The following is a 15,244-nucleotide window of genomic DNA, read 5'->3' as shown; positions in this document are numbered from 1 at the left end:
CAGCCTGATTTCAGTATTGACCATCTGGTGATGTCCATGTATAGAGTCATCTCTTGCATTGCTGGAAGAGGGTGTTATCTATGACTGGTGCATTCTCTTAGCAAAACTGTTAGCCTTTGCCCTGCTTTACTTTGTACTCCATGGCCAAACTTACCTGTTAATCCAGGTATCTCTCCATGGCCAAACTTGCCTGTTAATCCAGGTATCTCTTGACTTATTACTTTTGCACTCCTGTCCCCTATGATGAAAAGGACATCTTTTATTTGGGGGGGGGGTTCTATTTAGATAGTTGCTTTTGGTAGCCTCTTAATGTCTTTTGTATTTCTGCGATGTTGGTAATAACCTTTTTTAATTTCAGAATTTTAATGATTTGGACCCTTTTCTGTTTATTCTTGGTAAGTCTGGCTAAAACTGCATCTTCTTTGGAAAAATGTCTATTCAGATCCTTCATCCACTTTTAAATAGGCAGACTTATTTTTTCATATGAAGCTATATGAGTTCTTTATATACTTTGGATGTTAATCCTTTATACCAGATATATTTGCAGATATTGTCTCCCATTCAGTAGGTTGCCCTTTCATTTTGTTACTAGTTTCCTTTCCTGTGCAGAAGCTTTTTAGTTTGTTGTCCAATCTGTTTACTTTTCCAATGTCATTTCTTAAAGAGATTGCCCCTTCCCCGCTGTATATTCTTAACTCTTTTGTCATAAATTAATTGATCACATACGTGTAGATTTATTTCTAAGCTCTCATTTCTGTTCCATTGATCTGTGTAATTGTTTCTATGCCAATAAAGTTATATATATACACACACACAATAATTTTGTAATGTTAAGTGGACCCTTACAACATCGGTTTTATCTGCATGGATTCACTTATACCTGAAATTTTCACTGAATACATACTACTGTACTACACAATCATTGAATCCTTGGGTATGGTACTGCAAATATGGAGGGCTGGCTGTTACGTTATACACACAGATGACTGTGAGGAAGGTTGGTCCCCTTAACCCCTCCATTGTTGAAGGGCCATCTGTAGTTTGAAAGGAGGGTGTGTGATGCCTCCAGCTTTCTCAAGAATGCTTTGGCTATTCAGTGTCTCTTTTGGTTCTGTATGAATTTTAGAATTGTTGGTTCTATTTCTGTGAAAAATGCCACTGGAATTTTGTTAGGAATTGCACTGAATTAGATTGCTTTGGGTAGTTTGGACATTTTAACAAAATCTTCCCATTAGCAGAGGGTTATCTTTTTATTCAATTTCTGTGATTAATATCTTGTACTTTTCAATATACAGGCCTTTCACCTCCTTGGTTAATTCATTTCTAAGTATTTTATTCTTTTTTATATAACTGCAAAAAGATTTTTATTAGCATATAAAAATGCAAGATTTTTTTGCATTGATCCTATATCCTGAAACATTACTGAATTCATTTATTGTAAGTTTTTTTTTTTTTTTAGAGTCTTAAGGGGTTTCTGTATCATATCATCTATAACTAGTGACAGTTTTATTTTTTTCTTGCCAATCTGGATGCCTTTTATTCATTTTTCTTGGTTAATTCCTCATTAGGGCTTTCAGTACTCTGTTGAATGTAAGTGGTGAAAGTAGGCATCCTTGTCTTATTCCTGCTGTTCAGAGGAAAAGCTTTCAGCAATATACTGTTAAATATGATCATATATGGCCTTTGTTATGTTGAGGTATGTTACTTCTGTCCCTACTTTTGAGTGTTTTATTATGAATTGATGTTAAAGTCTAGATGTCAGATATTTTCTTGCATCTAATGAGATGCATATGATTTATATTCTTCACTTTGTTAATTCTTGCATCCCTGGAATAAATCCCACTTGATCTTGGTGTATGTATGGCCCGCTTATTAATATATTGTTGAATTCGGATTGCTAATATTTAGGTGAGGATTTTTACATTTGTGTTCACTAGGGATACTGGTCTGAAGATTTCTTGTGGCATCTTTGTCTGGTTTTGGTATCAGGATAATGCTGGCCCTGTAGATTGAGTTTGGAAGAGTTTCCTTTTTTTTTTTTTTTTTTAAATTTTGGAAGAGTTTGAAAAGGTTTGGTGTTAATTCTCCTTAGAATGTTTGGTTGAATTCACCAATGAAGCCACTTAATTCTGAACTTTGTCTGTTGGGGAGTTTCTGATTACCAAATACAGTCTCATTATCAGTAATCAGTCTGTTCAGATGTTTCACAACTGACTTGATAGGCTATGTCTCCAGGAATTTGTCCATTTCTTCTAGATCGTCTAGTCCCTTGGCGTATTATTCATATTGGTCTTTTATGATCCTTTGTATTTCTGTGGTACCAATTATAAAATATCTTCTTTCATTTCTGATTTTATGAGTCCTCCTTTTTTTCCTTGCCTCAGGATGCTGTTTCCTTACCTAGTTTAGGGAAGCTTTGAGCCATTTATCTTCAAATATTTTCTTTGCCCATTTCTGTCTTCTGGGAGCCCTAAAATGTGAATGTTAGCCTTACTTGATAATTTCCCACAAAACCGTTACCCTTTTTTTCATTTTTTTTCCCCTCTTGCTGCTCTGATTGGGTGAATTTCACTGCCTTGTCTTCGACTTGGTGATTAATTGTTTAGTCTCCTGGTGAACTTTTCAATTTCATAGTGTACTTTTCACATTCAATTATTATTTTTCAGCTCTGTTATTTATATTTAGTACTTTGTCTTCCAACTCTTCATTGAAATTTTCACTGTATTCATTTATTCTACTCGTTTGGTGAGCATCTTCATAATCATTTCTTTGAACATAAATTACTTATCTCCATTTTATTAAGTTTGCCTCTGCCCCAACCCCTGGAGCTTTTATCTTATTATTTATCTTACTGTTTATTCCTCTCTCTCTTCTTGACTCCCTGTGTTGGTTTCTTGCAGTAGGTAAAACAATGACCTCTCTGTCTAAAAAGAATGGCTTTTTGTGGATGAAACTTGTTCAACCCTGCCCTAGCCTCTTGTTGTCTCTCAAACTTTTGTGATTGTCCAAACAGCCTATCATATTGTTAACAGCTCCTAGTAGTTGAGGGTGTGCCTAGGGAGGTTCTCATTACCTAGATTCAGGCTGATTAGAAGTCAGATCCTCAGGCAGCAACTTTTAAAAGTATGGCAGTCCTATGGGACTGCAAGCATAAACCTTGTTGGCCACGAGAGTCAGGAAATTTGGAGGTGTGCCTGGGTGGCAGTCAAAAAAGTTATGCCTCCAGACACATGTATAAGCTCTTTTCTGGGAAATACCAGCGATCTGGAGCAAGGCAGGAGTGCCAGGATGGCATCTGTAGCCTATATGCCCTGAGAATAACTTTGGAGGCCTCAAAGTGTATGCCAGACCTGAAGCCTGCTTCTCCAGGACAGATAGAAGCTACATCACAGAAAGACTAGGGTGAGGGGTTGCTTCAGTCTGCTCTCTGTGGCCATGCTCTGCCAAGAACCATCTCTATGATAATCACAGTCCTGTGGGACCCAGGAATGTAAGCCCCCTGGCCATCACAGCCAGGCAATCAAGGGGCATCCCCTGCTAGGCAGAAGCTGCAGAGTAAGGACTGGGTGGGAAAACCAGGATACCAAACATGTAAAGCTCCTCTCTGGGAGGCACTGGCACTCTGGAGCATGGCAAAGGGAGAGCCTGAAGATGGTACCCCTCTCCCAGACTTCTGCAAAATATTCAGACAGCCCCAGATGAGTGATTAATTGGAAGACTGTCCCTCAGGCTGCAGACATGATTTTTAATAGGCCCTCATTCTTCATAAAGACTGAGCTCCTGGGTCCAGTGCCTCTTGCTGTGCTCTGGAGATGGTAGCTATTTAAGAACTTTTTCTCCATTCACTACTGTTCATGGGACCCGTTGTCATAAGCCCCATGGTTACCAGAACCAGGGAGTATAGAGGTGCCCACTGGCAGCAGCCACAAAAATCAGAACACAGATTTTTCTGGTGACAGATTGTTATAGTCCCAAGGGTCCAGGAACATAAGCTCTCCTGACCTCCAGAGCTAGGTGGTCCAGAGGCGTCCTCTGGGCAGTAGCCAGCAAAACCAGGGCATCAGATGTGAACCGTCTTGTCCAGGAGATAATTGTGCTCTGGGACATGGGCATGAAAACAGCACCTGCCTGTTCTCTGTCCCCGCCAACTAACTCCTACACGTATATGTCAGAGTAGATGCCTTCTCAGGCAGACTGATGCTTCAGTTTAAGCAGGTGAGCCTCCTTCACTTTATGTCTGGGTGTGATCTGTTGCTTCTGAGCTGGGCCCTGGGTAGGAGAGTCTGAGCAGACCAGCCTCTGAAGAATCACTTCTCAGATCACTAGTTTGGGTCTCAGGACACAAGCCTCAATGGTTATCAAAATCAGATGGGGGCTTCTCTTCCAGGTGCAAGTCTTAAAAGTTGGAGCACCTGATGTGGGGTTCAAACTCCTCATTTCTCATCAAGAAGCTCTGGGTTTTCAGTTCTCTTCCAATTTGGGACCCACTGGGGGTGGGGGTTTTGGGGAGTTTGTTCCAGCCTCTTCAACCTGCTTGCTTGATGTGTGGTTGTCACTCAGCCAGTGATGAGGAATTTTCTATTATATAACTCTAGACACAGTGTGTCTGTGGAAAAGGTAAGTTCAGGATCTTCAGAATGGGGTTTGACATCTTGAACTGGAATCACCACCCTGAACTAAGTTTCTTGACAGTGCAGGCTGTATTTTTTATTCTTCAAAATATACATCATTGTGTTTTGCCAGTGATATATATTAGTGGCTTAGGGATTTTAGATGAGGGCAGCAGGGGGAGATACATAGAAGTCTTGAAGGCTGTGACAACTGGATTTTTATGAGTGTGATGAAAGCCTACCAAGTCTTTTCTCTGAAAACATTGTCAGCAAACCACAGGGTGACTCTCTGGATCATGGCAGAGATGCCTCTTTGTCTCCACTATTCACCCTCTCCCTTTTGAGTAACACAGTGGCTGAAATTTAACTAAGTACACAGCCATATAGGTAAAGATGCCATATTCAAGGCTCTCTTCAGGCCATCTAAGGTTTCAACCTAAAAATATTTATATTTACCTTGTAACTGGTTTCTTTAGATGATTTAAATACTTTTCCTGGAATTTATGGCTTTATTTAGACTAAGATTGCCTTGCAGTGAGACAAGGGACTCAATTTTCTATCCTTTTGAACACAGACTTCCAAACAGTATTCTGTAAATGGCAGGCATTCAATAGACTTTTTAGCAAATCTGAAAACCAAAATGACTCTTACAAAGATTCAAAGTATATAAAAAACAGTGCTCATTTAAAAAGACATACACTAAAAGAACATGAAAATACACATTTATTACCAACAAAGTAGCATTTCCCACAAAGTTTTTTTCCAGTTACACCTGCAGATACATAGTAACAGGACAAAATTACGCCTTTTTTTTTTTGGCCATGCTGCACAGCTTGCAGGATCTTAGTTCCCCGACCAGGGACTGAACCTGGGCCCTTGGCAGTGAAAGCACGAAGTCCTAACCACTGGACCACCAGGATTTCCCCCAAATTACATATTTTTAGACACTACAGATTCATACTCCAAAGAAAATAAACACACGTCCAAAAGACAATTAGAAAGCAGCAAGAAATCTTTCCTTTTAATGCAAAAACCTTAGGCAAATCAATTAAGATTTTGTCATTACAAATAATTGCTTGTCACCTTTTAGGGTTTTAAATATTTTATTCATCAAATAAGACTATTATATGAAGTTTTTACAATTTTTAATTAAAATCAACTTTTTCAGAAAATGTGAAGTTTCAAGTGGCTGAGTTATTGTGCAGGACTTACTATTTTATTAATGTTAAAATACATAATTTATTCTTCGTAGCTCAACTTTCAGTGTAAAACCAAGTATTTGTCCACTAAAGATACAAATGCTTATAAACAAGGTTTGGAATAATTATTGGCATATGTAAACTGAAAAAATCTTCAAACTTTTTTTCACATTGATGATCATTTTGTAGAAATAAGATGACTGGCACTTAGACAATAAATGAACTACACCAAGCACATATTAGTAAAGGTAATTTGATGGAAAACAAAGTATTTAACAACAAAACATTGGTAACAACATTCATTTACTAACATGTTACCAACATTTTCAATGTTTACATGAGTTGTTTGCACTAGTAAAAATGTTATTTTAAAATATTTTCATAGTACATGCATTAGACTTAATTTAAGAGGGGAAGGTTATTTTAAATTTTTTATAAAGAAAAAAATAGCTTTTTAAAGAGAAAATGTCCAAATAAGAGGATGTAGACTTTCATTATTTTTGACTTAACAAGAATATAAATTTCAGTAGCTATTTAAGAACATATAAAACCCAAACTGAATGCAATTCTTCAATTTAGTCAAGCTACCAAGTCAAAAAAATAATTGTCATTACCTCTACAGATCCAATGCACCGTTTAAAGATATGTCCTTGCTCCAGTTCTTTATTTTACAAGATTTTAAAGAATAGAATGTTTTGGCACTGTTAATTAGTATAACTCAGAGATAAACAAATGATTTTCTAATCTGATTCTTCCATGTTCCAAGAACAGTTTAAATTAGATTTTCTAAGATACTGGGCTAGGATCAACACTGTAAATTAAAAGGACCTACATAAGCTTAAAGTCTAAAAATATTATGGTTTTAAACAGATCAATGCTTTTGCTCACTCTATGTAACACTGAGAAATTTCAAATATAAACTGTAGAAACCAGTATAAGAAATGTTAAGAAAAATTTTACTAAAAATAATTATAAAAATGCTTTAGAAATTTAAGATGTAAAAATTGACTTTAAATTAAAAAAAGAAAACAAAAATGATTAAGCCTAAAAAGACCCACCCACATTTTATAGGGTTATTCTTTAAAAATTCTTGCCACTTATTTCTCTGTCAATCTTTTGGTTGCATTTTGCATCATCTAGTGGCCATCTTGTGGCATTTCAAAGAAGTCCTGCTCCCAGTACTTTCCCCTCCTTTGAGATACCAATACAATTACAGTATCAAGTTTCATAAAACTTTTTTTTAAAGGGTCCCTAAAATCCCATTTCCTAGTGGAGTTAAGGTAATCTTTTTAATAGGAAGAAATGAATAGATTTGTCACAAATCATTACTATACATTAGACATTTCCATACCAAATTTTAAATTGTAACACTGGGAGAAACTAGGACTTAAGCTATAGAGGCATCTTTAGACTCTAAAAGTAGTTAAAATTACTTTGCAAGTAAAGCTCAGGGTTCCCATGTCAACTAAACTTCTTGTAACTGATAATCCCTTCCACTGTAGTTCTGATTTGAGTAGCAAATACTGTAAAAGTCAGAGTGCTAAGGACACAATATTTAAATTTTACTACCAGATGATGTTCCACAGAAAGAAGTTATTATGGTCTCTCTTCATCAACCCATTTGTATCTAATAGCAGGTTTCAAAAGTAACTGATCCTTTAGTCTTAATGAATCTAACTTTTATTCAGTTGAGCCACACTTACATATAGGATTTAACAGAAAAGTCCCAAAGTTCCAGCCCTTCACTTTCATTGAGAAGGCTGAGTGAATGTAATACGGCGCCGCCGCCTTTGGAAAGCTTTTAAATTCCATCTGTTTGGTTCCAGCATATGAGGACCATTGTAGACAAACAATACTGTCATCTTTTCAGAATAAGGAAGATTTTGAAGGAGCTGTGAAGTGTTAAAACAAACTGTCATAGAATGCTATATATTAAGCACAACTTTCTGAACTTGCATGTGTAGAGTCAAATATATTTTATTTGTAAAATTAATGAAACTCTTAATGAAGTTCTCAACATACACCCTGCCAGATGGTGATTTTTACTTGTGCTACCATATCTGAAACCTGGCCTAAGGATTCGTCAACATATCTTGGGAGCCCTCTATATTCACAGGCCAAGGGGGTCACACTGCTTCCTAGGTTGACCCTGGAAAAGTATATCGTCCAGAACTTTCCTAGGATACTTTCACTCTTTTATCCACAAAACACCTTTCAAGCAACTTCTATAGTCAGGTACTGTAACAGATTGGTAGCCTGAAAAGTGTATTAACAGGGTGGTTTGATTTATAGGCCAACTAACAGATCTAGCTATTCTACAGAGTATCTGCTGGAATAAGAAGAGATTATACTATTTGATAAAAACTGAATTTAAGATAGGATCTCCAATGAAATTTCTTTTAGAAAATCTGATTACATTAATAAAAACATCTTTGATTACTATACAGCAGTTTCATAATTGACCCATAGCACAAGAGGTAACAAAAGAAAATTTCCCACTGTAATGGTTCTGTAAAGGTAAGTCTGTTTTTTTATGTGAACAGAAGATTTTGAGGATACTTAGGATTTCCTCTGAGCCAGGACAGAGCAAAACAGGCCTTTCTGAGGAAATGAGGAGGACCAGTGCTTTCTGTCATTTTTCAGTGCTAAGAGAGGAAATTCCCTAGAGGAAGAATAAATGCCAAAAAAGTAGAGGAACTCTCAGCTCTGGAACATAATGCTATGCCTACTACTTTCTTCCTTTAATGATAAGGTTTCTGATTAAGTATGTTATTGGAACTTGTCCCCCTTTATTATAATCTATCTTGGGACTGTTCCTGCTCATATTTACACATACTGGGCCAAAATCTGCTACATGTTTTAGCCATAAGGGACTTCCAAGTAAGGTGAGTATTTTTAGATTCCTTATTACCTACCTTTGGTGTAATAAAGAAGTACTGAGATGTGTTTTCTTTACAAGCAGTATTTACAACCATTTCAAACACTCTTCGTTCATTAATTGGGTCCATTCCCTAAAGAAAGACAATAATAATGATTAGATTTAAATCTATTAAAAGATACAGTGAAACCCAATAAAAGAATATCCAATACCTGATTGATTTCATCAACTACTCGAAATGGACATCTATTAAGCTCCTGAAGTGCCATCAAATATAACATAGTAGAAACACTTCTTTCACCTCCACTTTGATGATGAGGAGTTAATTCATGCAGTTGAGTACTACTGCGAAATTTAACTCTAATTCGAATTCCGTATTTATCATAGTCTTCCTACAAAACATTTAAAAAGTTGACGAAAGGTGAGAGTTTTCTCTGGCAATTTTATACTGTTTTTTGAAAATAAATTGAAATTTTTTACTCTTATAATTGACTTATTCATGATATCAGTTTTATCTAAATGGATCTTTGGAGACCTCTAGAGCTTATAGAGAGCAAGTGGTTCTAATATTGTTTCAGTTTATTTATAAAATAGTCAATAAAAAGTACCTGCTTTATAGAATGGTTCTGAAGATTAAAGAAGATAACCTAGAAATGCTTGGCACAGTTTCTGGCACAAAGGAAATATATTATAAATTACAAGTTATTACAATACATTTCTTCCTTCTAGCGAGCCCAGAATATGTAGATGACAATTCTCTTGGCAGGTCTGATATCTTACTAAAACTTACAGTTACATGATGTTTCATAATAAACAGATAAAGGAGTAACGGGACAAAATTCCTAAGGAGAAATAAAGGCACTACCTTGCTTCACATTTCTTCCTCCTTAAAAGAAATGCTGTATTAGGGGAAAATTTCAACATTTACAAAATTAGAACTCCCAAATAAGCTCAATCAACTGGTCTCAACTGTGATCCATACATGACCAATCTTGCTTCATCTATAGCTCTACCCACTCTTCTTTCCCAATTATTTTGAAGGACATCCTTGTTCATCTCTTCATATAGTTCTTAATGGAAATCTTATTTTACCCACAATTGCAATGCATGAAACGTATATAGTTCAAGAAATCAGTATCAAATTTTTAAAGTATTTTTGTTCTTATGAACTCAAATTCTTGATCAAAAGGAAACCACTGATACTATTCTATATTTCAGTTATGTTTGCCAATTTGTATATGACTCTTCAAACTTGAGGAGTAGTGATTGCAAAAAGCAATGCATTTGTTCATCACAACTGAATAACCATTACTTAGGCTGGATATGGAAAGAGTCTATATAGATTAGTGGCTAATCTCAGATGTCACCAAGAACATCCTCAAAACAACAAGGGACCCTGATGGAATCCTATATACGGTCTCTCCTTTCCTTTGGACATTTTTTTTAATAAGAACAATTTTCAGATATAACTTTAGAGTAAATAAACAATTTACACATACTTTTAGCATATAAGTAAAATTCTTGTCAGGAAACATATCAAATGCAATTTTACCTCATTTTCTGTATGGAGGTCAACTTCACCAGCACACTGCATAGAACTAAAAAAATAGCTAAATTTTTCATTAATTTTTTCTACCAGCTCTTTTAAAGGATTAAGCCACCTTTCTTTTACCTGTAAGTAAAAGCAATATAAAAATACAAAGTAAAAGAAGTGTTATTACATTGATATAAAACTTTATATAAAAAAATTATATCAATCTAGTCCTGAGAACATACATTTTTTTCTTAGAAATGTTATCATTTCATTTTGCATTATTCTACATTCCCATATTATTAATGCACATGAGAAAAAGTTCAATAATTACCTGTGAAATGTTTTCTCTATATTTATCCAGTTCAACTTTCTTTATCTTTAGTTCCTCAGTTAATTGCTCTATTTCTTCTTCTCTTTTTGTGTATTCCTCAACAACCTGGCAGAAAAAAAATCTTTAAGAATAATCTACCAAAGGATAAAGGTACAAAAAATTTTGCATCAATTAAAACATTAATTGAAAATGCCACTGTTTGTATGCAGTTAATTTATGTTCTTGCAACATACTAAAGAGTTATTTTTTTATTTTAAAAAACAAAAGACATCTCAGTATTTCAGGTTAGCCCAAGTATTCTTTTTATAATAAAAAGGAACAGAACACTGTGTTCCTTAGGAAGAATCTATTTAAAATTCTAATAGATTCAGAATCTGGCATTTAAAAGTACATTGTACTAGAGTTCTTGGTAATAATAAGCTAGACAGCAGGAACAGAGTGGGAGGCAAGTACTGGAGGGAACTCTGTGTGTGGGGGGTGGGGGCAGTTGTGCTGGTGGTGGCGACTGCCGGAGGCATTAGGGAAAGAAGCATACTGTAGGATTGAGTCCTGTGAAGCAAGACGCTCTTGATCTTTCCTCAGTTAATAAAGCATCAATTTCATCCAAGGTGTTCGGAAGATCTTGGAAAGCCTGAAGAATGAAAAAACTGTCCATTATTATACGTACTACAGTGAAAACAGTTCAATTTAAATAATTAAAACGAAAATATTCTGTTGAGTGTCTGGTATATGTTGAACAGCATGCTAGCACAACACAGTAAGGAATCAAAGGAATTACAAACATGGCTTTTTGCTTTCAAAAAGGGGTTTATACTTTAGAAGAAAACAAAATGTATATACTTAATAACATGAGCTAACACCTTAAGGCAATGTATTGATGTTGAGTATTAAAATAAGCAGTACACATCATACCGGTTATGGAATTTGGAGAAAGGAATTATCAGTTCATGCTACAGGAGCTACAAGAAACAGAATTCAGAGGCCTAGAATTCATCTCTGGGCCTTAAAGCAAACAGCGAGGGAAAAGTAAGGCAGAGGAGAGATAGGAGCTTGGAGAAAAAGAAAGAGCACTGCATACCATGGGGGGTGAGGAGTTGTGTCCATTTGGAATGGTGGGTACTTGCTGAATTGGTAGAATGGGTCCAGAATATGTGGGGCATTGAAAGAGAGCAAGAAATTAGAACTTTATACTGTACTTGTGAAGAACTACAAAAGCATCCTAAGAATCCAATTACTTTGACAGTAGAATTTCACCACAGTACTATTTTCTGAGACCATACCATAGCAACAAATTAGAGCAGTGTGGGGGCAGGCAAGCAGTACAACATTTTGTCGGCACAACTTGCAAAAGTTTATGTACTACAATGTACAAAATGAATCTTAAAACTCTGAAAAAGATCCTAACATGCTACATTAATTCTTAACCTGTCTTTTTTCCCTGTCTGGAAAGCAGTTCAGCTTCTATAAGCTTTCAGATATTTATAGTTTATTTTGTTGAATCTGACTTGTCCTTTGAGCTTTGAACTCATGTGCCACACACTTATTTCGTATCTTCATTTGATTCTAATAGACAAATTTAAGATGGTGAAACAAATCTGCAACTTACCCACCTTCCCCACCAATTTGAGCAAACCTATCTGTCCTTCGATCTTTCCCATCTCAGTAATTCGCAAAATTTAGGGATTCTCTCTCTACCCTTCAATTCAAAACCATTAGTAAGTCCTGCTGGTTCTGTCATTAAAAGATACCTCAAGTCTGTAAACTGCTCTATCTTTTGTGCTTCCACCCTAATCCACACCACAAGAGTCTCTTGCCTGGTCCAAAGCAATTATCCCCTAAATGGTCATCTTCCATTCTTGTATCCCTACTTTATTCTCCAGATTGCAGCTGGAGTGCTCTACAAACGGTTGTCCTACCTCTATCGATCTTCTGTTTAAAACTCTCCAGTGGACTTCATCTCAAAGTAAAGCCCAAATTCCTTCTATGGTCTATAAGGCCCTACAGGATCTGACTTCTGCCCTCCCTGGATAGTAAATTTTAGCCTAAGATTCTTTCTATTCTGAAACAAGCCAAACATACTTCTGCCTCAAGAGCTTTGAATGAGCTGTTTTCTCTACCTGGAATGCTTTTCCCTCAAACCTTCACTTGACTGATTTCTTCTGTTCATTCAGGACTCATCTAAAATAGTATCTTCTCAAAGGGGCCTTCTCTGACACTGGCCTCTTACCTTGTCTTCTTCTTCTTCTTAGCACCTCCTGCTATTCCCAACATAATCTATTTGCTTTTTGATTTGTTTTCCCCACCTTCCAGACTAGAATATAAATTTCAAGACAGAACAAAGGATGTGTTTTGTTCAATGTGTGACAGAAGGTAATCAAGGCATTACCCCTACCTGTCAGATAAAGCTTCAGGTCAAGGGGCTACCTACTCAATGTAGAACTGGCAGGAAAGGGCAGTATCTTCTCATTTTACTAACTAAATGATATGTCAGAATATAAAGTACACATAATGAGAAGAAGGAAAGGCTCTTTTCTTTACCAACAGATGTTAGTCATAAAGAATCCACTCCCAAAGAACCCTAAATAAACACCCTGATTTCCAGGAAAACATTTTCATTTTGTCTTTGTTTTTCTATCACCTCTATGTACTGTTTCTTATATATCAATTACTAGTACTACATTTCCAGGAAAAACTATATCCCATCTCCCAAACCTCTCCTAAAAAGGTGCTTGGAGAAAAAAGCTTTTTATTGGATGAATGTTTTGGTAGAAATAATTTTGCAAAATGATATGCATTATCTGAATAACTTCAGTACTAAGCAATAAGACTAAATGGTGTCCATTTGAGTATCATGAAGAACAAATTTGTTGAGCAAAATTGTTTAAAAATGGCGGCGGGGGGAACTCTCACTTTTTTTGGCAGATCATGTTTTACATGGCCCTGTACAATGCCTAACACACTTTAAGCTTAAAAATACTGTGTTAAATATGTTAACTTGTAGCATTATATATTTTTATACTTACTGTCTGATATTCTTGAGGAACAGTCTGCTCTGCACCCAGGTTACATACTTGCCTGGCTCTCTTCATAAGTTCCTTGCATTTCTGCAATAATCTCTGTCTATTTTCATCCAACTCAATGAAATGTTGCTATTTTAAGAAAAAAGTATTTTGAAAATTTGTATGTTACTGTTAAATCAGAGGGTTCTTTTATGAATAAATATCACCACACTATATCACATGTATTACTGAATTTTGATAATAGTAAGCAAATCATCCAAAAACCATATCTCAAATTATGACTGATTTTATTGCTAAAATTTGAACTTAAACTTCAAAATATATTAGGACATTAATATGGCATTCTTGAATCCCTAAAAGCTTTGAAATTTAAACTTAATTGCCTTTTTATGAAAGTTTAACCTATGTATAATTATACTCTAGTAAAACAATATATATAATACGTAGGCTTCCTATCAGAAAACTCAGCAGAACCTTTCAATGATGTTTGTTTTCCAAGTGCCTTTCATGTAGATCATTTATTCATGGACCCATTCATTCCTTTACCAAATAATTACTGAGAACCTATTAAATATCAGTATTTTATCATGTATTAAGCATAGAAAGTTGAATAATAAGATGCACAGTCATTTTCATAAAGACACAGTACAGCAACATTATCCTTTGTATTTTTGGAGATCAAATAAAAAACAAACTAAACTTGTGTAATCTTATTCACATCCATCATGCAGTGTGTGTCTGGTCCTTCCTCCCTCCATTCCTTGTCAAATTTGGAGTTCAGACATCAGTGGTCTTCACAACATTTAATATACAAGCTTGCAAATTCTATTTCAATCAATCAAATAGTAAACAATAGTAGTGGAAATAATACTGTTTACTTGATAAAGGTCCCCCACCAACCGCGAAATACATATATATCATCTCAATCGAAAAAAAAAAGTCTTTCCTAAAGTTCAGTTTTTGTGGGAGAGTAGCAAACAGGTAGGTTAAGAACATTAGATGAAAGCATAATTTCTAAATTTGACAGTAGGGTAAAAAATAAATTTAACAACTTCCAATCTTTACAACATGAATCTTGATGTAAATCCATACATGTTTCATGCTAGGGAGCACCCTAAGCATCTTGATGTATTATTAAACTTACTATCACAATAGCCCTGCAACTTAGGTATTGTAATATCTGTGGCTGAAGACAACAGGCTTGGAGTGGTCAAGAAACCTGTTCAAAGTAAAAAACTAAGTAACATGTTCATCCATCTGTCTACCTCCATATCTGGATTTATGTGTAGTCAGCTTATTAACTTGTAAAAATATTCCAGATGATAGTGACATACCTCTGGAAATGTTTAGTGGGTTTGGATCCCTTTCCCACTATTTGCCCTCCAATAATTTGAGGAAGTTATTAAACTCAATGGTGTTTCATTACCCCTAAGTTCCTTCATGAACACAACTCTACTAAAATTTTGTGTCAATCTTTTGTGTGTGTGCATTTGTTTTTCATGATCAGGGTAAAAGACAAACCCCAAAGTGGGGTGATGGGAAGAAAAGAAGGAAGGAAATGATCTCCCTTTGTTTCAAATGAAGACCAGCAAGAGAATAGCTAAGAGCAAGCGTGGGTAAGTGACAGAAAACGTGAGAAGGAAAAAGAGCAAATGAAAGGCAAAATGAACTA

General features: G+C 35.6%; 1 protein-coding gene across 3 annotated transcripts in view; it reads right to left on the bottom strand.

Annotated features, from left to right (window-relative positions):
* Positions 1-2,374: 2,374 nt before the first annotated feature.
* The window catches only part of SMC5 (structural maintenance of chromosomes 5), a 98,152-nt gene continuing 85,282 nt past the window's right edge, over positions 2,375-15,244 (bottom strand). For 2 of the 3 annotated variants that reach the window (XM_040250799.1, XM_040250966.1), the window contains exons 18-25: positions 13,576-13,701; positions 11,631-11,675; positions 11,088-11,183; positions 10,553-10,657; positions 10,240-10,359; positions 8,900-9,079; positions 8,725-8,820; positions 2,375-7,701 (exon numbers count right to left, since the gene is read on the bottom strand). In XM_040250799.1, the coding sequence (XP_040106733.1) occupies positions 7,558-7,701; positions 8,725-8,820; positions 8,900-9,079; positions 10,240-10,359; positions 10,553-10,657; positions 11,088-11,183; positions 11,631-11,675; positions 13,576-13,701 (912 nt within the window). In that variant the 3' untranslated portion in view covers positions 2,375-7,557. The remainder of the gene's footprint in view (positions 7,702-8,724; positions 8,821-8,899; positions 9,080-10,239; positions 10,360-10,552; positions 10,658-11,087; positions 11,184-11,630; positions 11,676-13,575; positions 13,702-15,244) is intronic. The other variant, XM_040250884.1, reaches the window with a different exon arrangement.

The sequence above is a fragment of the Oryx dammah genome, unplaced genomic scaffold, assembly GCF_014754425.2.
Source record: "Oryx dammah isolate SB20612 unplaced genomic scaffold, SCBI_Odam_1.1 HiC_scaffold_1, whole genome shotgun sequence".
NCBI lineage: Eukaryota > Metazoa > Chordata > Mammalia > Artiodactyla > Bovidae > Oryx > Oryx dammah.
This window is presented reverse-complemented; position numbering and strand designations above follow the sequence as displayed.